We start from the raw sequence: 23997 nt of genomic DNA on the forward strand, positions 1-23997 counted from the left end.
CATTCTATCCCTCCAGAAATACAGAAAAAAGAGTGAACCATCATGAGATACGCAAAATTGGCCAGCTGCTTCTAAGTTTGAATATAAGTCTGGTTAAATAAATAAAAACTGCTATACCATAACGCTTGAAATGTTCAGGCTGTTTGAGAGGCAATTCAATCATTCTTCGGATTGCTTCCAGTTGACTACTTAAGCCTCCAATCATGTCGTAGGTCACTCTGAATCGGTCATCTTGCTTTTTTAAATCTGGACGCTCTTTTAAATCTGGACAAGTCTTTGTAAAATTGATCTTTGTTGTTGAAGAAATGAAATAAAAAATATCAGTATTGCATTTTGGTCCCAGGCTGGCAGATTTCAGCCATCTTTCTCCACTGATGAGCTGCTCATTTCCTTCTCTGGATGACTCAGAACCACCTTTAAGCCTTGTGATGTCTTCCAGTCCAAGTCCACTGCCGTCTCCAGAGCTCTGTGCAACATCCAACAAAGTATCCCTGGTTGTGTTCACAATTGTGTCCACTACAGGTTTACAACAAGTACTTTTTGAGGCTGGACTCTGGGGCTCTTCCAGAACTAACTGGCCTAGCTGGAAGGATATATCCAGGCTGCTGGATTCCATGGTGGGACATTCAGAGACCACTTCCTGGGAATCAGTGGCAGAGTTGCTCTGCGGCCTTTCCAAGATCATGCCATCTGCCCCTTTCACTTGTAATACTTGCAGCTTACAGAGTCGTAAATAGAAAGTACAATATAAAAAGTTGCCTGGTAAAACCACCTTGCCATCTATAAAACAATTTATCAGATATTCATGTTAGCACTTTTTAACCAGCATACCATTTTAATAGCAACTGTTTGCAATGGACAAAACTGACTGGAAAGACTAAGTCAAAGCTACAGGACTAATAAAGTCAATGTCAGGACCTAATTTTCCTCTATGATATAGCACCGATTAGAGGTAGAAAACATTCTTTCCAATCTTCTATGCTCACTGAACCTAAAATTCTACCAACTATATCAACAAATAGTAAGGAGGTTACATTCACCAATGAGTTAAGCTAAAATGGTAACAGTACACCTAAATAACACTCCTAAATGTTTCTCAACAGAAATAAAAAGTACAGGGTTCACAAGTCTCAACCTGGATGGGCACAGTCGTTTAAGCCTGTAACCTCAACTACTTGGGAAGGCACTATCAGGTCAAGGTCAGCCCTGGCATAGAAGTTCATGAGACTATCTCAATCAGTGCCTGGTTATGGCAAGGATCTGCCTGTCACTCCCATTAACACAAGGTACCATAAAAAGGAGGATCAGAGCTCAAGTCAGCCCAGGCATTACATCAAAACCCTAGACATAGCTCAAGTGGTAGAGTGCCTGCCTGGTAAACTCAGGCAATCCCCACTATCACCAAAAAACGCCTTTTTAATCCACAGGCAAGCACATATTCTTGTCAATGCTCCACTGACAGTCAACTTAATGGGAAAACATTCTGTTTCAAAAGAATTTCAAATCATTGAGGGAAACATTTTTAAAGTACTCTGAAAAAAAAAATCTGTATTTACAAGATCCCAGGGGCATTTTACTTGCTGCTCAAAACTTTAAAAAACAATTTAAAATATTAGTCTCACCAAGTTTCCTCAGAATACAACTAGCCAGGCCTTCTTCACTAACTCCCTGGTCTTCATCACTACAAAAGGAGGACAGAGATCACTGGTAAGTATATTTTAAGCTGTGGTATAAAATGACATGTGTATATGAGTCCCTAATCAAAAGAACGTTTTCTTTTGCGATCTGAAAATAAATGATTCATACTATTTTGGATGACTATATTTTTCAAAATCAGTTTTACCTAAAAATAAAGGGTAGTATACAAGTACTTCACACCTGTAATCCTACAAACTCAGGAGGCTAGTCCTGGATGAACACAGTTCAAAGCTAGCCAAGGAAAAAGTGTGTGAGACTCCATCTCCAATTAAACAGCCAAATGCTGAGCTGGAAGCATGGGTCAAGTGGCAGAATATAGGCATAAGCAAAAAAACTCAGCAAGAAAATGAGGCCTGATACTGGAACAAAATATAAATACATACATGTAAATCAATTAAAGATAGAATCCAATAGTGGGATATAAAAGCTTAACAATTTCATTTGATACTTTTTTACAAAAATAATAAGTATTAGAAAACAATGAACATAGAAAAGTAGGTATTTTTTCTAAAACATTAATTCCTTTCGAACCTTAACACACATGCATATATGCTCATGTGTATTTAGATACAGTGTAAGTATATCTGAACTTAGTGTTTAAATTTAATCGTTTGTAAGGCTGAAGCAAGTTTTAACCACTTTATGCAATGAATAAAAGATACTAAAGTAATAGTAAGACCAGGCGCAGTAGCTCTAGCCGGTAATCCTAAACTCTTATCTCCAATTAACCACCAGAAAACCAGGAGTGGAGCTATGGCTCAAGGGGTAGCTCCTTGGCTTAAGAGCTCAGGGACAGCACCCAGGCTCAGAGTTCAAGCCCCACAACCCACACACAAAAAAGTAATAGTACAAATACAGTTTTGCTTTTTTAAAAAACTGGGTGTATAGTAAATTATTACAACTACAAAGAGCTTCCACATTACTAAGAAAACTTTTTGGTTTCAACTAAGAAGTTTAGGAGACTAAAATTATTAGTTCTCCGAGCTAGCAATTTATTTGTCTACACTAAAAGTGTAACTTTCTAACATGAAATTTTTAAAGACAAGATTCCATTTAAATATATAGTCCTCTACCACAAGCATCATAAAGACTTGACTACTGAAGAGGTCAAACTGGTTCACAGGTTAAAATAGTTGACTACAATTATCTACTCAACTGAGCATATTGTAATATAGCCTAATTTGAAGACTCATCTTTATTCTAAGCAATACTACTTTCAGAAATACAAAGCATATTAAGTCCACCTTTTCATTTGTTTAAAAAAAAATAAGGAAAGGAAGAGTGTTGGGGATGGACTGTGGGGTCAGTGACCTTGGACCCACACAACTGAGTACACAAGGAAGTAAGCTCTTATCATGATTTTGGGTTGTGTCAATAGCTTCTCATTTTAACCTGTTTGGGACTTGATACCTTCTCATTTAACCTATTTGGGACTTGATAGCTTCTCATTCAACCTATTTGAGACTTGATACTCTTTGTAGGAATGTAGCCCCTGGCAGTTCCCTAGTTTAAAGAATTGTATTTAAGGTCAGAACTGGAAATAAACTGGGCTAGTCTTGGGCTACAGGCTTCTTAAGCTGTGGCTCCTGATTTGGGCTGTAGCCTGCCCGAATCCCATCTGTTTGTCTCTATTTTTTCCTAGTGCCTGCCCCCTATTTCAGGAATCCCAATCTGAGAACCCTGGTTCGCTGCCGGCTGGCCCCGGCAGAAGAGAAACGAGAAGGGGAAAAGAGGAAAAGGAAGTAAAGAAGCAAGTGTGAAGCCAGGCCACTGGCCTGTACCCCTAGCTACTTTGGAGACTGAGATCTAAGGATCTCAGTTCAAAGCCAGCCTGGGCACAAAAGACCATGAGACTCTTATCCCCAGCTAACCACAAGAAAACTGGAAGTGGTACTGTGACTCAGGCGGTCAAGTGCTAGCCTTGAGCTGAAGAGCTCAGGGACAGCACCTCGGCCCAGAGTTCAAGCCCCACAACAAGCCAGAAAAAAAAAAAAAAAAAAAAGAACCAAGTATGATAGTGTACACATGTAATTGCAAAACTCAGGAGCTGGGAGGAATTTGAGTTTAATGTTATACTGAGCTACACAGGAAAAGGAGGAAGGGAGACAGTAAACATAGATACCTAGAAGAATCTTAAGAAAAAAGGGCAAACGCATGTATCTTCATTCTGAACACAGAGGTATATATGTATGTATGTGTGTGTGTATGTGTGATACATATAAAGCATACCTTCTTTTTCCCTCTCTGCTTTTGCATTTTCTTTTGCTGGTTTTATGCCCTGAAAGCATATTCCTGACTTTAAAGGAAAATACGTGCTAAAATTGAAATTAGGGATATAAAATAGCGGAAAAAAAAATCAAAAGACGATGACAAGACAAGAAAATGTTTTGTGCATCTTGCACGAAACTATTATTAAAATGATACTAAACTGTGTGAAGAACTTATTTTATTATTAAAATGATACTAAACTGTGTGAAGAACTTATTTTAAAGATTTTGATCAGACTTAAATACACAAACTAAATCACAAACGTGATATACACAGAATATTGGAAAAACTGGGTAAGATACTTTAGTCAAACTGGGAACCAGTGACTCAAGCCATAATCCTAGCTCAGGATGCGGAGATCTGAGATCAGGGCCAGCCCAGGAAAACATAACAGAGATTGGCCATCAAGAAGATGGAAGTGGAGGCAAGGAACAATTTAAAATTCTAATAATGACTTCTGTTGCACTAGGTTGAATACTCAGCTTGAACTAAGGGCCTTGTGTTCTCCCTCAGCCTTTTTGCACTTGGGGCTGGTGTTCTACTACTTGTGCCATAGCTTTACTTCCAGCTTCCTGATGGCTAATTACAGATAAGAGTCCCAAGGACTTTTCTGCCTGAGCTGGCTTTGAATCTCAATCCTCAAATCACAATCTTCTGAATAGCCAGATTACAGATATGAGCCACAAACAGTTAACCTTCAGCAGTCCCAATTAAAAGTTGTTTATTGTCTCCTCACAGTAAGCTACAATTTTAAGAAGAGATTTTACTATGAGCCCAGATGAAAAAATCCTAAGTATTTATCAACAATAATTCCTCTTAGCTGTCAGAACCTATTCACAGGACCTAAGAACCCCCAGTGCATAAATTAGAGCACGCTCATGTAGTCTGTGCTATATCCCACCACATGTGCCTAGCAAGTACTGAAAATATTGCTAACACAAACTCTATCTGCCACAATTTAACATACACACTGGATTCTGAAAAAGGCTTAAATTAAAACACTTGACAAATAACTTGTTAGATACGTTAACATATGTTAACATTTTAGATACACTGACTAAATAAAATAGCCGAGATAATCCATTTCACTTGTTGATAATTCATTTCTACATAAGTATGACCACTAGCAAATACAAATTACATGTGTGGTTTTCAGTGGTGACTCTCATCATCCTTCTATGAGGCAACATCAAATCCAGACAGTCACCAAAGATATGAGTCCAACCTCAGAGATAAGTCCACTTCCTCAGCCGCAACAAGAGCACCCACAAGAGGCTGTACCCGGGTGCTATCGCCAGCCTTCACCCCAAGGTTCCTCTGTGCCACTTCACTCAGGCCAACCTTGCCTCCAGGAAATCCTGCCACTGGCCAAGCTATACAGACCTGCCAACACAGAGAAAAGGAAAAGATTAGCGAGTAAATATTTAGACACCCTGAATTTATAAGGAAGATTCTAATCAACCCAGGTGGCACAGGAATTTATAAAACAAAGTCCTTTCCTCCTATCCTGAAGGCAGTAATAATCTGACACACATTACAGAAAGATCAAGTACAGGTAGGAATCCCTACACTCACAAATAAAATTACCATACTAAATACTGTATCTTTTATAAAGGTGAGGAATAAGCCCCTAGTCAAGAAGGTAGACTTACGGCCGAGAGTTTGGCCTAGTGGTTAAAGTGCTTGCCTAGCATGCATGAAGACCCGGGTTCAATTCCTCGGTACCACATACATAGAAAAAAGCTGGAAGTGGTGCTGAGGCTCAAGTGGTAGAGCTCTAGCCTTGAGAAAGTCCAAGGACAGTGCTCAGGACCTGAGCTCAAGCCCAGGACTGGTAAAAAGAAAAAAAAAAAAAAGGTAGATTTAAGAAAGAAGGCAAAGATATTACAAGTGATATGAAAAATCAGAAAACTATTCAAAGCAAGATAATTTGTGGGGTAACTTAGCCTTGAACTTAAGTTATATCCAGGAAATAGTGAAAGACAGCACTAAAGCGTCATCAGAACCTGGCTTATCAAATTTAAATACTTAAGGAGCTAGGATTTCTGGCTAGTTCACTCATTTATATTCCCACCTTCCACAAGATAAAGCAAAGGATTCTGTGTGTGTGTGTGTTTCTGTGTGGGTCATGAGGCTTGAACTTGACCTGGGTGCTGTCCCTGAGCTCTTCAGCTCTAGGTTACCTCTCTACCTTAGAGCCAAGCCCCACTTTGTTTTTTTTCTAGAAGTTAATTGGAGATGAGTCTCAGATCCTTTTGTGCCGGGCTGGCTTTGAATTTTGAACCTTGATCCTCAGAGCTCAGTCTCCTGAGTAGCTAGAATTATAGGCATGAGTCACCAAGCTGAGCCATGAGCGCTGAGCAACTGCTCCTAGCAAGGATTCTTTTTTTTAAATGCAGTATAAACCCAGAACAATAGAAATGACATGTATTATCAGCAGACAAGGGATTGCAAAACATTTCCAGAAGAACAGCTGAGAAAGAGAGGTAAACAAGGGAAAGCCAAGTTTTTCCAATATAAGGAACAATTAATTCTAGGCTTCAGTATCAGACTAAAATACAGGGCAGCAAAGACAAACAGTTAAAAACTGAGACAGTAAAGATTCTTTTGGTTTTTGTTTTTCAATAGTTTGGTTGTTGAATTTTTGTGCAAGTACTAGGGCTTGAACTTACTGTATATCTGAACTTAGTTTGGCTTTTTCACTCAGGGCTGGCACTCTACCACCTAAATCACAGCTCTACCTCCAGCTTCTTAGTGGTTAATTGGAAATCAGTGTCACAGACTTTCCAGCCTGGATTGGTTTTGAACCTTGATCTTCAGATCTCAGCCTCCTGAGTAGCTAGAATTATAAACATGAGCCACTAGTGCCAAAGTGTCAAAAAAAAAAAAGGGGGGGGGGAGAAAGAGAAAGAACTATGCACTAACTCCTTGGAGAAAAGGTGTCATTCAACATGACATTATAGGGGCTACCATTCCCAGCATAGCCATAGACAACAAAGTAAGACAGGTTCTAAATAAAAATGTTTTTGAAAACTTTATTTTTCATTGTTCTTGCTGGTGTGACAAAACAACATCTGAGTCATCCCAAATAATCACAAACCAAGAAAATAAGCAAGGGACTAGGCTCTGGTGATCACTACTTATTTTGGAAGCTAAGATCTGAGGATAGTGGTTCAAAGCCAGGGCATGGACATTCTTGTCCAAACAGGAAAAGTCCAGGCTGGCTCTGAAATACTTATTTCCATTTAAGTACACGTGTGCGCGCGGGCACACACACCCACACCACAACACACAACACATACACACAGCCAGAAGTGGAACTGTGGCTCAAGTAGTAGATAAGGAAAAAACAAAAATAAAGGAAAAAGTGAAAAAAACAACAAAGGGAAAATGCCCAGGTCCTGAGTTCAAGCCACAGAACCAGTACCAAAACAAAAGAGGAAAAAGGGTCCTTACTTGTAATTCAAGGAAGGGAGGGAGGAAGGGAGGAGGGAGGGAATGAAGGAGGGAAAAATGAAAAAGGCACATGCTGGTAATCCTAGCTACTCAGGTGTGAGATGATGAAGTCCAAGGCCAGCTGGGCAAAGTTAATGAAACCCTCAAAAAACAAAATACAAAACCAAACAAAAAATAGCCTGGGGATATGGCTCAAGTGGTAAAGAGTGCCCAGGATTCAATGCACAGCACTGGGAGGTGGGTGAGGAGGAAATCAAAACAAAAGCCTCTTACCTCTTGCTTTCCATTAAGACTGGTAAGCAACACTGGCCGACTTATACATAGATTTGCAGACTTCATGGTGTTGATTCCCAGGTGAACAACAAAATTCTGGAAAGCTTTAGGAACTCTGACATCCACTATGAAGGAAGAGCAATTACTACTACTTCATAAATGAAGATGTACATGAAAATAACATAAATGCACTTGCCGTATCTTAGAAAAATTACAGCCCCAACACTTTTTTTAAAACTTAAATACATAAAACTTTATTTCAAGCATATTAATGAACCATTGAGGTTCTTTAAATTATTATGCAATATAATATGTGCAATATATAATATACATTATATATTATAAAGGTAATGTACAATGGGGCTACAGTCATCAAACACTCCTCTTAGCAAAATTTAAACCCAAATCCTTTGAGTCTTTAACAATAACATATTAGCTAAAAAAGGTTTACTACAAAGTATTAACTATGAAGTGTTAAGTAAAAAGAAGGAAATCCAAATTTCATTAGGAACTAAACAAAGTTCTGTGGCCAGTCTCTTAGCTTAGATTCTAAGTCAGCTACTAGAGGTCATATTGTGCCCAGAAACTTGAAGCCCCCAGGAAGTATCGCCAGAGGCCAAAGATCAATGCAAACTGCAATGAGCTCTAGCATGGGTCTCTGCGAAGACCAGAGGCCCTGAGCACAAGATTAGAACACCTCTTATACATTCATTTGTAGGGGCGAGGCCCCAGCAAGCATGGGCAACAAATCAATACATCACACGGGGAAATTCATATCATAATTCCATTAAATGATTGGCACAATACAAGGCCAGAAAAGGGTCCTGACTTATCAATGGTCATTCCAGCGGGCTGTCATGCTTTGATGGGTCTAGGGGGAGCTCCAGGGTGACTGATTTCTGATTGGTTGACATTTGCCCTAGTTTCCTGCCCCCCCCCCCCAAGTCCCACCTAGTGCCAGATGGCCACTATCTCTAGCTCCAGGCCTAGGTAGAGGGTCCAGAATGTGTATACTCCCTGCCAAAGGGTAACTCATGCTCCAGATCCGGGAATGTCTGGGGCCCAAGGGCAAGTGGGTGGTTGTAGATTAGTCAGGAGAACTGCTGCTGCATTCCTCAAGGTTACAGCAAGCAAGTTTATAGAAGCAGAAAGGCGAGTTAAAGAAAATGCGCATACAAAAATACAAGTGGCTAATACAGATTCATCTAAATATATAATAAGTTTTACGCTTTTCAGTCACAGGTGAAGACCAGGAGTCGTCACATCTCTCTGGCACCCGAGGATTCAGTTCTGTCACCACAGGGCCAGGACTTAAACACCAGGGGCTTCCCCGCAAATACTTCCACACATCCCTATCTGTGGGACTACGGTTCCATTTCTCCATCCACTCACCTCACCTGCATTCCAGCAGTACAGCACCACCGTATTTTCTGCCCCATCAACTAATTCCTCCAGCAGGTCACAAGCATTGGTGGCCTCCGAGGACCCCTCAACCTTCCCCAACTCCTCTCCTCCCCGCCTCCAAGGCCCCTCAGCCTCCCCCGGCCTCCCCATCCCCTCCGACCTTCCCCTCCTCCCCTCCTCAGCCCTCGACCTCCCCCCCTCCTATACTCCCCGGCCTCCCCGGCCCGACGGCCCTCGACCTTCCTCCCACCCCGGCCTCCAGACCCCTTCGAACTCTTCACCATTTTCTAGGAAGTTCGTGACCACCAGAGTCCCGGCCGCCTTCTCAGCGTCCGAGACGGAAGCGGGATCCCCGGACCCAGCAGCGGCGGCAGCCAAGGGCGAACTCCCCTCCGCGCCGCGGCTCAGCCGCTTCTTGTTTCTCTTGGAAGACATGACCCGACCGCAGGCCCGGAGAGGCCACCTTTCCAGCCGTTCAACGTGCGCGCGGGAGAAGGCGGAAGAAAACTTCCGGGGCAGAGGTCAGGAGGCTCCGCCCACTGCCGTCATCCGTGGAAGAGTGGCGCGTGGGGCCGGAAGCCAGGGTCCCGACGCGTCGTGTCTACCGGTGCTGCCGAGGTTCTCGGGGCTGTAAAGAAAGACTGGCTTGGTGGGAACGTTTATCATCACTGTCGGGCCCTCGTTCCATCTCCTGGTACTGACCACCCCTCCCCGCTGCTCGTCCCCTAAAACCCAGCTCTCCGGACCACGGCCGGGAAGCGGGGAGACCCTCTCGGGATTTCACTGTGAAAGCCTGCTTCGGTGTGTGGAATCGCCTTCTAGTGAACATTCCCTGGAAGATGGTCCCTGCCGCGTGTCTAAACCACCGTCAGCTGCTTTAAACTAGTGAACTAAGTTAACTGGAGGGGGGAGAGCGGGAAAGGCAGTGAACTGATCCTGCCAGCTTTGCAAACAGACCGTGTGGCGGCGCTCCTTGTAGGTTTACCGTTACCCAACTCCCGCGCGAGGGTGTTGGGGGCGTGGCTCGCGGCGGGAGGGGGCGGGGCTCATGGCCGAGGGGGTGGGACTTTTGTGAGGGGGCGGGGCTCGCGGCGGCAGAGCCCGGAGCCTTCCGCAGCTGGGGGCGGGACCCTCGGCGGCGACTGGGACGGAACGGGGCGGGGCTTTCCTGCGGGGGGCGGGGCTTGGGAGCGGGGCGCCCAGGGTCTTCCGAGATGAGGCTGCTGTTTTGCGGGGTCTCGTGGCGCTCCGCGCTGGCCCGCGCCTGTCGAGCTCCCCTCCAGGTCGGGCGTCGCGAGGACTCGTGCTATCCCGGCAGCTGCGGCGAGCTGCGGGGCGAGCCGGATATTTTCGGGGGCATCTCGGTGCACCTGACGCAGCTCGGCGCGCTGGGCCACCTGGACGCGGCCGCCTTTCAGGCGACCTTACAGGGCAAGTCCGCCTGCGCGGGGCCCGGGCCGGGCGGGCGGCGCTCACGCACTCAGCACCCCTCTCCCTGCGGCGTGGGCTTCGGGGGCTGGGCGGCCGTGGGGTGACCGGCGCGCTGTCCAGCGTGTGGCTCGAGGGGTGTGAGCTCCTGGTGCGCCCGGGGCGACGCCCGCGAGACCGGAGGCCCCGAGTCCTAGGTGCTCCAGGCCTGGGGCTAGGGCTCGGGGCGGGGCGCGGTGTCCTCATCACCGTTTGGCGGTGAATCGTGGGGCGCCGCCTCTCTGGGGCTTTCCTGCCTGCGCCGGCTTCCTCAGATGAGCAGCTACCTGCTTTCAGGGGAACTGGTCGTCGTGTTGTCGTGTACTGGCATTTTCCAAGCCTTAGTTCCGTCGGGCAGTTTGCTGACAGCAGAAGGATCTTAGATTCACTGAACCAGAAGGGCTCTGCATGCTCACAGCAGTAGGAACTGGGAGCTCATGAACGGGAGATGGCTGCTGGTTGTAGAACGGTCCAGCTTTCTTGACGTTGGAAATCGCCCCCGTGACTCTGCGCCTTGAGCCCACTTGGACTTGGAAGGCCCTTGTTTCCTGGGAGAAGTGCTCGATTTGGTGGAGGAAGCCTGCTTTTCACAGGGCTTCTGAGAGGATGTTTAGAATCTGAAGGCACAGTAGGGAAACCCAGCCCTGAGCAGTATGTCAAGTCAGCACCTCCAAGTAAGGAGCTACTCTTAGTTCATTGTTTTGGTTTTTTGTCAGTCCTGGGCTTGAGCTCAGGGCCTGAGCACTGTCCTTGGACTTTCACAAGGCTAGAGCTCTACCACTTGAGCCACAGCACTACTTCTGGCTTTTTTCTATATATGTGGTACGGAGGAATCGAACCCGGGTCTTCATGCATGCTAGGCAAGCACTCTACCACTAGGCCAAACTCCCAGGCCTAGTTCATTATTTAAACATTACCCCCAAAGCAAATTACTCCATTTTTTTCTCCTATTAGTAGATGCTGAAAAAACCCACCTAGACTTACTATCGCAATATATAAATCAAATAAATTTACCTTCAGTGAACTAGTATGTGGGCAAGACAAATATTCATTGCACACATAGCACTTGCCAGAAACCAGGTGGGTAAAGCACAATCCCATGATCTACTCCGGTGTTGGAAACACGCTCAGTGGTCTAGGGCCAAGTTTTGTCACATACTTTGCATAAAAAAATGGTCACTGGAAATTCTCACTGCTTTCCTGGATCTGTATGGTCAAAGATAACTTACTTGAAAATAATTTATACATTTTGCTATTCCTTATACTTTGTAATTAGATCATTCTGTAGCACTTAGTAAATGCTAAACATTCTCTTCAAAACCCAGCAAATACTAATTCAGTTAATATTCAGAAGCCAGGTGAGATAAATATATAGCCTCAACAATTAATATATTTTGTCTAGTTCTGCTGTAGTCAAGTCAAACTAAACTGGCCCTACCTGGTGAGAAACTAAGAAGTTATGAATTCCTGGTAATCATAATAAGCATGGTTTTTAAGTATATAATAGAAAGCATTTTAGCAATGATATGAGAAAGATTTTTGTTAAAGATCTGGTATATCAGCTAAACTTCAAGGGATGAGTGTAAGCTGTGGGGATGGAGGTAAGAGAGAACTATTTATGTGTCTTGCAGAAAAGACAAAAGAAAATAAAAAGGAACTCAAATTAAACCTAAGCCAAGCCATTGTTCAGCCCTAAAATCCTAGCTACTTGGGAGACAGAGATGGGTAGGTTGCTGTGTGAGGCCAGCCTGGACAATGGCTGGGGTTGTAACACAACCCCTTTTCCTAGCTATGGGACAAGTACAATGGCTGGGCACAGCGGCATTCCCTGAGACACAGGGAAGCACAAGTAGGAGAGTCTGAGCCAGTCCTGAGTGTCCACCGAGTACCACATGCTGTTCTTAGGAGGTATGTATATAAAGACCGGCACTGTGATAACTTCTCAGATAGGCATCAATGACTCATGCATGTAATGCTGAGAGCTGAAGATTGCAATTCAAAGCCAGCTAAGGCAGGAAAGTCTGTAAGACTCCTATTTCCAATTAACAACCAAGACATCAGAAATGGAACTAGGTTCAAGAGATAGAGCACTTAGTCTTGAGAAGAAAAACATAAGAGACAGGCATCCAGGCCCTGGATTCACACCTCAGTACTTTTCTTAAGAAAAGAAACAAAGCAAAGAAAGAAAAGAAAAGAAACAAAGCTTCTCAATTCTGAGATGGCCCTATGGAAGGTATAACACCCTGGGTGGAGGTTTAATTTATTCATGTGATTGAAGATTCTTTTTTATGTTTATTTTAGCTGTGATACAGCAGTGGCGATCAGGTATGGCTGCTCATTCCTATCCTCCAGAGCCCCAGCTGCCACCCTGGGATTCCGCTTCCACCATGCAGAATCAGATTCATCAACTCTGACTCTGTGGCTGCGAGAAGGGCCCAGCAGATTACCTGGCTATGCTACACATCAAGTTGGAGTTGCAGGTCAGTCCCAAACGCCAGATAAGCAGAACTAATGTGGTTGGACGTTCATCCATTTTATTTCTTCCAGCTCAGCAGATGGACTTCATTAGTGAGCTGAGTTGACAGTTTGCCTAGTGCCTCATTAGGGAGCAACACAAAGAAGAAACTGAATTCTTCGAGTTTGCTTTCTAAAGTATGTGTTACAGAGTTATGGGAACTTAGCAACTTAAATGGTGGCACTGAAAGCCAGGTGCTGGGAGCTCACACCTATAATCCTACTTACCTAAGAGGCTGAAATTTGAGAAGCAAAGGTCAAAGCCAGCCTGGGAAGGAAAGTCTATGAGACTTATCTGTAACCAACTGCCAAGAAGCTCCAGGTAGAGCTGCGGCTCAAGTAGTAGATCAAGGGACACTAAGGGACTGCATGCAAGCCCTAAGTTCAAGCCCAAGTACCGACACATTTCTAAAAGAAGATGGTGTGTTATAAAGCAGGCACCAGTATTTCTTGAGTGGAGGGCAGCATCTTCAGGTACAAGGCCAGCTTCCTAGGAAGAGCTCACAGAGCTGTGAGGGCCCAGGAGCTACCCAAGACCTGCTTGCAGTCCAGACTGGCCAACAGGCCCAGTTCTACCAAGTGGGGTTGTGTGAACTCTGGCATTCATTTCGATAGTCATGTGGCGACCTTGACAAACACCTGAGTTAATGTACACTAAACCCTTGGCACAGTGCCTGACTACTGCCTAATCATGAAATGCTCTGAGCAGCCTTCAGTCCCAACTTTCATGTTGTGACCACCAGGGGGCACTGTGCTTTAGATTTTTGTTCTTGGATTGTTAGTGAATTCGTTAAGGAAAAGTGATAAAATCATTAAAACTTAATTTTAGGTTTGCTTGGCATTCTATCCTTTGAAAAAGACCAATTCTATTATACTTTCTATATTTTAATAAAATCATCAATATTAATTTTACCTAAAATTCAAAGTCTGGAATTTTTATTACAGTATCACTCCAATTGCTTTCTTTTGTTTTTAACGGTGCTGGTCCTAGGGCTTGAACTCAGGGCGTGGGCACTGCCTCTGAGCTTCTTTGCTCAATGCTAGTGCTTTACCACTTGATACACATCTGCACTTTCAGCTTTTTGGCAGTTCGTTGAAGATAACACTTTCACAGACTTTTCCTACCTGGACTGGCTTGGAATTGTGATCCTCAGATCTCAGCCTCCTGAGTAGTTAGGATGACAAGTCTTGAGATTCTAGCACCTGGCCCAGTTGTTTTTTCTTTGGTTCAAAATGCCTAATATTGCCCCAGTCCACAAACATGTCAGAATGTGAGCCCACACAGTAGGGGGTTGGTTTACCACCATATTTCTTCTAGAAATGTGCCTGGCACATCACTTAAAATATAAACATACATACACATGCTCACAACTTGAGACTGAATGAATGAATATGTACACGCTATCCCTTCACATGTACATACATACATGTTCAAACCAGCTCATTTAAAGAAATCTAACACAAATCATTAAAATGTTTAATATTTTTGACCCTGGATTGCCCAAAGGAAAATACTACGAGAGATGATAGAGAACACCATATTTTTTGATCATGAAAATTAGCAAACATAAAGCAGAATCCACAGTGTGTGTCATGGAATGAATAAATGGAAATACAATGTATTAGAACCTTTATAAAGTCCTCCCAAGCAGGCTACTGTTACGTTAATAAAAACTGTGGAGGACCCGGAGTTTGGCCTAGTGGTAGAGTAGTTGCCTAGCATGCACGAAGACCCGGGTCAATTCCTGGGTACTACATACATAGAAAAAGCCAGAATTGGTGCTCTGGCTCAAGTGGCAGAGTGTTAGCCTTGAGAAAAAAGCCCAAGGTGTTGGGAGCCGTGTAAAGCCATGTCCTGATCACTCTCTGCTGAGGCTTGTAATAGGGACAAAACATGTGGACCCTCTTTGTCCTGTCCATCTTTTATACTGATAGGCTCCCACACCCAATAGCTGATTGCTGTGTTGATGTAAATCTGTAGTCTTTGTCTTTAAAAGCCCTGTAGAAAAGCTGTTCAGGGCTTCCTCCTAGACTTCAGTTGTATGTGAGTGTAGGACAGAAGTCCGGAACTAGCCCGCCTGAATAAAGCCTTGCTTTTGCATTTCGGAATGTCTGACAACAGGACTTCAGAAAACTGAGCCAGGAAATGTAAAACCTTGCAATGATATCATTAGGGCATTGTAAGTCTTTACTACAGTTATTGTGATTGTGGTATATTTTATGAGAATGAATGGTAGAAAGAATATCACCAAGTTTTAAACTGTAAGGTTTGGATGATATGATGTAAAAATTTTAAAAACATGGATTAGAATATTTACAAGGTAAATTCATTTCCCTCAGTATTTATTGGTTACAGAAGTTGTTTATGCTTGGAACAAGTATTTCTTGACACTAAAACAAGTATTAGCTGGGGACTGGTGGCTCCAGCCTAGCTACTCAGAAATCTGAGATCTGAGGATCTAAGTTCAAAGCCAGCCTGGGCAGAACAGTCTGAGACTATTACCTCCAATTAACCACCAGAAAACTGGATGTGAAAATGCACCTCTCAGTAGTAGAGTGCTAACCCGGGCAAAAGAACTCAGGACCAGTGTCCAGGCCCTACTTTAAGCCCCATTATTGTCAAAAGCAAGCAAACACACACACACACAAAGCCCTGGCAGGAATGTCTGAGGACAATTATCTCCCATGAGCCAGCAAGAAGCTGCAAGTAGAGGTCTGTCAAAAGGGCGATGTGAGAGCACAAGGCCCTAAGTTTCAGCCCCAGTACTGGCACACAAAAAATAAATAGATAGATAGATAGATAGATAAATAATAAACTGCGTTCCTGTTCAAGTGAGAGGTCTAACTGTATAAACTGCTGAGTTTGCAAAGGAACAAATGCAGACCAGAACCTCCTTGAGAGCTACAAAAGGGCTGTTGTTTAGACATTCATGTTGCATCATGCCATTTCTCAGCTTATAATGAGTAGAGACGAAGGCACATGATTTGGCATGGCGTGGCAAGGCCTGGTCCTTCTACTCCCTTTCCGTAAGACAGGGTGAGTGTATCGAGATTTTCTGGTTTATATTTTATCTGTTTGACTCCACCTAGCGAGGCATTGACAAATCTGTTAAATCACACACTCAGCCAAGTAAACTCAAGGCAGCCAAATAAGTTTTGATATGCTTAAAAGGTAAAGGAAGAGCCAGGCACTGTTGGCTCAATTCTGTAACCGTAGCTACTCAACAGGCTGAGATCTGAGATCACCGTTTGAAGCCCACCCAGGCAGACACATCTGAGAGACTCTTAGCTCCAATTAACTACCAAAAAGCTAGAAATAGAGGTATAGTGTGAGTGGTTGAATGCTAGTTTTGAGCCCAAAACCCACAGTTCAAGACCTAGAAGAAAGGGAGAGGAGGATGCTACAAACTGAAAACTTATTAGCAATCGGTAAAATCTTGACATTGTATTTAGGAACTTATTGAAGCCTATTTTTCCTTCTTCTTTCCGTCTATCTCATTGATATTTGGTTTCTGTTATAAAAAGCCTGAAGAATGTTATTGTATATCCCATGTGATCTGCTCATACAGTTGACACTGACTATAGGCATAATGTCTAAAATATTTAAAAGCCAGGTGCTGGTGAACCGTATGTATAATCCGAGCTATCGAGGAGGCTGAGATTTGAGGATCATGGTATGAAGCCAGCCTAGACAAAAAAGTCCATAGACTCTTTTTTTTTTTAATTTTTTTTATTGTAATTAGTAAAAGGGTTACATGATATTTGCCAGATAGAAGGTGCATTAATTCACATACATTGATACCCTTTCACAGGTCTTGGGGCCGGGAGTTTGGCCTAGTGGTAGAGTGCTTGCCTAGCATGCACAAAGACCTGGGTTCGATTCCTCGGTACCACATACATAGCAAAAAGCCAGATGATGAGCGTGTACCACCATGGCTAATCCTCATCAAGGAGTCTCACAGACTGCTTTGCTCATGCTTCACTCCAGCTGTGACCCCCTCCACGAGCTAGGATCCTAGGCAATAGCTATGAAAGCTGGCTCATGTTCTCATGTATTTGTCTTCAAATTCTTACATTTTAGAAAATGGACAGACATAGCTGCATTTTTATTTGAGAATGACTTTACAAAATATCAGCAGCATGTGTTAGGATGGGATTTTTTTAATGTACCAGTCACCTAAAGCACTAGTGACCTATAATCCTCGCTACTCGGGAGGCTGAAATCTGAGGATCACAGTTCAAAGCCACTTTGGATAGACAATTCTGACAGACTTCTATCTCCCATTAACCAGAAAAAAAAAAAAAGATGAAGTGGAGTTGTAGTTCAGGTGGTAGAATGCTAGCCTTGAGCAAAAAGAAAAGAAAAAAAAAAGAGTAAGAGGCCCTGAGTTCAAGTCCCAGTATCAACACAAAGTAATAAAATAGTCCATCAGTGCTTGATTCCTGTGAAAAATATCAAACTTTCACCACATCTACAGAACTGAATTCTTAGGTCTTGTTAAAGACTCATTTCTTACCACAAGAGAGGTAAGATAAACATATTTTAAGAAAACTTGTAGCTTTGCCCATTGTAAGAAACTAAGATACAACAAAATACCACACCTGGAAAAGTTCAAGAAGGGAATGACTGTTAATATTCTAGTAGAAAATTCATTTTGGGGACTGGGAGTTTGGACTAGTGGTAGAGTGCTTGCCTAGTATGCATGAAAACCTGGGTTTGATTCCTCGGTACCACATATACAGGAAAAGCCAAAAGTGGTACTATGGCTCAAGTGGTAGAGCGCTGGCTTTGAGAAAACCCACAGTGCTCAGGCCCTGAGTTCAAGCCCCAGGATGGGCCAAACGAATTTTTTTTAATAAAGTAATTCACTTAGGCATTAGATGAAACAGAACTGGATTATAAAATACCAACCAATGTACTTTCAAGGAATATATAACCTCAAATGAGAAAAGTACATTTCCTGAAAAGTACATTAGACTCCATATCTTGAGGAAAACAAGGGAGAGGGGAAATCAAAGAGAAAAACAAGTGTCTTAGTGTTCAGGCTAATAAATGAAGAAATCAGAAGGCAGTTTCATTAATTAATATATTTTCACATTATAGTTAACATATGTACTTTCTTCCTGTCAACTTACCTTCTGTTAAGTATTGATACCTTGTTATAGTCAGACATGAGTACATTTCAAGTCTTTTGCAATAAATATCATAAAATAATAGATTTGCCTAATAAATATTCTTTACAATAATAAAGTTTAAGGAGACTCTTGTCTTAAAAGTAGTCAGAATTCAACTTTGTGATTTAGACATAACATATACAAAAAAAAAAGCACCACAATTTGTGGTTAAGGCGAGGGGAGTACAGGAACTGAGATAACTCAGCTGTTAACCAACCACGGGACCAAATGGGCCATTCACAAACTACAATAATCCATCAGCTCATGAGCTCTAAATTTCGATCTCAGTTATCCAAGTGCCTTCCATGACAATGGACATTTGGCAAAGAGCTTGTGGGTGTGGAAGAAAAGGAGTCAAATCCTTCACAAAGTTGAAAGCCAGAAGAAGAAGCAAATTATAATCAATCCGTCTCCAATATGAAGACTTACATTGTAAAGGAAATCTAAAATTGCACAGAAAGGAAGTGCGGGAGGTGGGGGGGGGGGATCTCAGCATTCAAGATTAAGACCCTGCCAGAACAACAGAGAGGAGATGGAAGGAGAGGGCAGTGGTTAAAGAACAAAAGTTTATGTTAGAAAAAGATAACCAACACTCTGAAGGTCGCTGGAATTGGAGGAAGATTCAATAGGTAGCTCTGTTAAGCAATTAAATGGTTGCATCTTTCAAAACCAATTTCCCTGTTCCCCAATAAACAACCAAAGGCATCTTTCAATCACTGCAGGCTGGCTGTGTATGTGCTGTGTCTGTGATGTCTACAGCTTGAGAAAAGCTTCTTGCAGAAACAAGAAACTACCTGAAACTCCACCAGCTCTCCATCCCCTCTCTGCTGAGTGGCAAAAGCGCTGGTCTAAAATAGGTCATTTCAGTCAACTCTTCCTGAATGAACAGTAAGATCCAGGAGTCACACCTTGGATATAGCAGGGAGAGCAAGCAGGAGACAAAGACGCAAAGGAGCGCGGGAGGATCAATATCTAATAAGATTGTTTTTTCTTTTTTCCTCTCCAATGGGCACCATTCAAAAGCTCAAGAGTCCAAGAGTTCCCACCCACCTCCAAAATTTATGATGGTTTCCCCTGACCCCGAGATGGGCAGCTCTCCAGCTTACAATAGACCGTGTTGGAGTTCTTACACCTGCATCCGGGGCGATGGAGCCAATCATAACAGCCTCTCAACAGCTTCAGACATCCCATAGCTGGAGGGTAACAGAGCAGGCAGGGCAAAAACAGAGACATGGCTCCTATACACAGAAATCGAGAGCTGCAGTGGGACTGGGAGCAGGAGCAAGGATGGTCCGAGTAGGAATCACCCTCGTCGTCATTGGAGCAATGGTAGAAAATGCCGGTCACGGCGGGCACCCCATCTGTCCCCCAAGTCCCCCAACCCCAACCCAGCCCAGGGTCGCAGATAACTTTCCCGAGGACCCCATCACATGCTCAGGACCGCGGTGGGGGCCCTGCCCATTTCAGAAGACCAATCCTGGGGTCTGGCTGCTCGCGGGGATCCTTCCTTCCCTAGGTCTGGACGCTTCCCAGGGCCGCTGCTCCGCGAGCTATGGCGATGGCAAGACAGCCCATGCGAGGAGCGCGGGGTTCGGGGAGGAAGCAGAAGGAAAACAACGTCGTGAATGAACACTAGTCGTCCTGGCGGGAGGAGGGCCCGGCTGAGGTCACCATTACCTCAGGGGGTGGACACCGCGAGGTGAGAGCGGCCATGCCCTTGCTGCCCTCCAAAGCAGAGGCGCTCTGGACCCTGCAAGTTGGGGTCCCTGGAATTCCGATCTGCGCGGTCAGCTTCTCCCGGGCACCGCGGCGGCCCAGCCGTCTGCCAGCTATGGGAGATGGGGGAGAGGGTGGAAGGCGTGAGTTTCCCTCCTCTCCAGGGATCACCTGCCAGGCCGGTGCCCCCTGACCTGGCCGCAGCCCTGCGCTCCCAGTGATTGACAGGACGCGATTGACAGGCCGGCGCGCGGCCCGCGTGTCCGCCGGGAACCCGACGACTTGCGGTCTCCCACTTCTTTTGGGGGGGGGGTTGTTTTCATTTTTTTTAAAACCCCAAGCCGCGTTTGCAGCTTGCTATTCCCAGCGTTCTAACCGCGTTCCAGCAGCACCCCGTGCGCACTTGAAATCGATCCACCCCCAGACGAGAAAATCCGGTTTTAAACCATTGCTTCGCTGGGCATGGGGTCGCAGCCCCGCCGGGACGAGCCCGCGTTCGCTTCCCCATGAGCGCGCCAGCCCGACGCGGCACCCACGCCCCGCGCCTCGCTTAAACTCCTGGCTGGTTCGGTTAAGGGGGTGGGGGGAAGAGTCTCTCTCTCTCTCTCTCCTTCTCCCAGATCTCTCTCTCTTAGCTTCTTGTTGGCTTCAGGGGCCGCTGGCCGCGGGAAGGCGGCTGGTGTTTGCAAATGCAACCAGAATCTCAAAGAAGTGTGCAAACAGTACCAGTCCTCACCTGGAGTCTTTCCTGCGGAGAGGAAGGGAAGGAGGAGTGCTTACCTGGTGCAAAGATTGGAGATGGCTCTTCGGGCACATTTACAACGACCTGGACAGCTCCTGATCCCGGGCTGGGAGCGACCCCCGCCGCGGTCCCCCTGCAGCGGGCACCGTACGTGCGCCTCGCTGAGCCAGCGCGCCCGGGCTCAATTTCAGCTCCGGGTCTCCACCTCCAGGCCACGCCCCCGGTGATATCACACGTCAATCACGCGGGCGGCCCCAAAACCTGGAGCAGGATTTGTTCCACCGGACTGCACCCTCTCCTCCAAGCCTGGTCTGCAGCTGCTTGCAAAGCGGCACCCTTTGGGGCTGGTGTAAATAAACAGCCTCTCTGAAATCTGGGGTGGCCTCTAAAAGTTTTGCAAGTGCAATATGTCATTTAAAAAAAGGGCACAATCAGGCCTAGTTATCTGTCGTTAGTTAATCACCGGTTTCAAAAGACTAGTGGATCTTACCCTCATGTCCAAAAGAAAAAAAGAAAAATCGCATGCCCATCCGTCATTTCTGATTAACTGGAGAGCAAAAACATGTCTTGATAGGAAGAGATGATAACGTTACAGTTCCTATTTGAAACAAAATTCAGAAAGTTTAACAATGGCACTCTTTTTGTTTTGGTTTGGTTTGTATTTTGCTAATGTTGTCCTATAGCAATATGTCATAAAAGTAAAATTTCCAGTTGTGGTTTTTGTAAATAATCGCTTTATCTTTCTTCGTGACATATTAAATCCCCCCAAAATCCAACGCTGGAAATAAAAAGCCAAATTCCTTCTAGTTTGTCATATTATTTGTGTAGATTTTGCAATTCAAAGACCAACCCATCACCTGTTTTCAAAAAACTAGCAGAAAATTAAGATAGAAATACTTACTAAAGGGGCCTGGAGTTTGGCCTAGTGGTAGAGTGCTTGCCTAGCATGCACAAAGACCCAGATTCAATTCTTTGGTACTACATACATAGAAAAAGCTGGAAGTGGTGCTGTGGCTCAAGTGGTAGAGCTCTAGCCTTGAGGAAAGGACGGTGCTCAAGCCCAGGACTGGCAAAAAAAATACTAAAGTTTTTACAATCCTAATCCTGAATAACATATGATATTTCAGGAGTGAGCTTACACAATACACACACAATAAGAAGGAAACTTGCTTTGCTTTTTTGTGCATCTATTTAGATATGAACTAAGTGGTAGCTCATGCTTCAGGGAGGATAACTAAGTGTAAAAATTGAAGTTCCTGGAGATTAAAAAGAAATAAAATCTCTACCCCCAAAAATACGGTGAGGAAAAAAATCTTTGTTTTATATAGCACATATCAAGAATAGAAGGAAACCTTTAACAAAACAAAAAAACTCTAGACTCTTAAATCAGTGGTGAATTGGAATGTAGATAATTTCAGTTCAAAGTAGTTTTTAAAATATTTCTTTACATTAGAAACAATTTTGTTAAAACCATTTTTCTGGGCCAGGAGTTTAGCCTAGTGGTAAAGTGCTTCCACAGCATGCACAAAAACCTGGGTTCAATTCCTCAGTACCAGATATATAGAAAAAGCTGGAAGTGGTGCTGTGGCTCAAGTGGTAGAGCTCTAGCCTTGAGAAAATCCAAGGACGGTGTTCAGACTCTTGCCGGGGCCAACCGGCAGCAAACCAGGGTTCGCAGATTGGGGTTCCTGAAATAGGGGACAAGGACTAGGAAGAAAAAGAAGAGAGACAGACACACCAGGTCCAGGATGTCCGCAGTCCCATGGACTGCCCTGTTTATTTTCCACTCCCCTTTCTTCCCTCCTCCTCTCCCAGGGAACCTCCAGGTGTTACATTCATATGTTAATTCTCAGGTCATTTACATAGAATAGGGCCAGAAAGCAATAAGACAATATAGCCATCATCTGATGCAAGTCAAGGTACAGTTTGATTCCACTCTGGCTCCCAACAGACTCTGAGCTCAAGCCCCAGGGCTGGCAAAAAAAAAAGTTTGCTTTTGTTTTCCCATATAGGAATTTGAAATGTCTGAACACTGAAAAAAAAATCAAAGTTGCATTTGGAATTGTGTAGGGCTGTATAAATAAAGTATCTAAAACATAACAATAAGCCAGGCACAAATGGCTCACGCCTATAATCCTACCTACTAGGGAGGCTGAGATCTAAGGATTACAATTCAAAGGACTTTCTGGGTAAAGAAGTCCATAAAACTCTGATATCCAATTAAGGACCAAAAAAGCTGGAAATAGAGCTGTGGCACAAGTGGTAGAGTGCTAGCCTTGAGCACTAAAGCTCAGAGACAGTGCCCAGGCCAGTTCAAGCCCCAATACAGACACACAAAAAATGAAAATAACAAGATCTCATATATTCACCTGTAATATGAATTTATAATACAATAGCTTCTTTTCAAACATACAAATGACATTATTATATGTGTGTTTAATTTTCTTCAATGATCAAAGTCTCATGGGACTTTAGTATCTGGGCTGGTTTTGAGGGTCGATCTTCAGATCTCAGCCTCCTGAGTAGCTAGGATTACAGGCATGAGCCACCAGCACTTGGCTTAGCTTTCTTATTTATATTCACAAACTTCAAGATTGCTTATGGGTAGGTTAAGTGGTGCTTCAATTGTTGTTGCATTATGATGTTTGAATCAAGATTTAATTGCTTTTGTGTATTGTTCATAGTTTAATGTGCGTGGAATCAGGATGTAGTGTTAATGTAGAACTGAATAGCAATATTATATTGTTTTGCATTCCCCCCCAAAGGTGTTTTCAAATAGTGAGTTTGACCACTGAAATCAAGTGCATGAGATATTTATATTCTGTATGTTCATAAACAGACTATACTTTGAACTTCCTGGATTCTTTTTATGTTGGTCTAAAATGTGTTCCACCTAAGAGCTTTTGAAAAATTGTAAACTGTTATATCTGTTCTACAATCTGAAAGCTACTTTCCCTGATTTCTTTCTTCTCCACCTCTGGGTTGTGATCTATGTAGGATATGACATTATTTTCCTAGGAAAAGAAATGACTAATTCCTAAAAGCAGAACTTGGATACTTCCTAATGACGTACTAAGACATTTAAAGTGCTGTAGCACACTCACTTTGGCTTAATTTTAAAATTTTTATAAAAGTAAGCACAGAGGGGTCACAATTAAGTTCCATAAGTCAGGTAAAGAGTACATTTCTTTCTAGACAGTGTCACATGCCCATCCCAAAGTTGTACAGCTCATTTCCAACATGAGGTCTCCCTTTGGCTACATTTGCTACAGCAAATTGTGTTC

At 43.8% G+C, this 23997-nt stretch overlaps 1 protein-coding gene across 1 annotated transcript in view; it reads right to left on the bottom strand.

Annotated features, from left to right (window-relative positions):
* The window catches only part of LOC150047204 (ATPase family gene 2 protein homolog A-like), a 106341-nt gene extending 96763 nt beyond the window's left edge, over positions 1-9578 (bottom strand). Inside the window, exons 1-5 of the mRNA XM_090356615.1 lie at positions 9374-9578; positions 7696-7810; positions 5192-5349; positions 1623-1681; positions 118-780 (exon numbers count right to left, since the gene is read on the bottom strand). Of these exons, the coding sequence (XP_090212741.1) occupies positions 118-780; positions 1623-1681; positions 5192-5349; positions 7696-7810; positions 9374-9534 (1156 nt within the window). The 5' untranslated portion in view covers positions 9535-9578. The remainder of the gene's footprint in view (positions 1-117; positions 781-1622; positions 1682-5191; positions 5350-7695; positions 7811-9373) is intronic.
* Between the last annotated feature and the right edge of the window lie 14419 nt (positions 9579-23997).

This window comes from Megascapheus bottae, chromosome 23, assembly GCF_031878675.1.
Source record: "Megascapheus bottae isolate mThoBot1 chromosome 23, mThoBot2.hap1, whole genome shotgun sequence".
Lineage (NCBI taxonomy): Eukaryota > Metazoa > Chordata > Mammalia > Rodentia > Geomyidae > Megascapheus > Megascapheus bottae.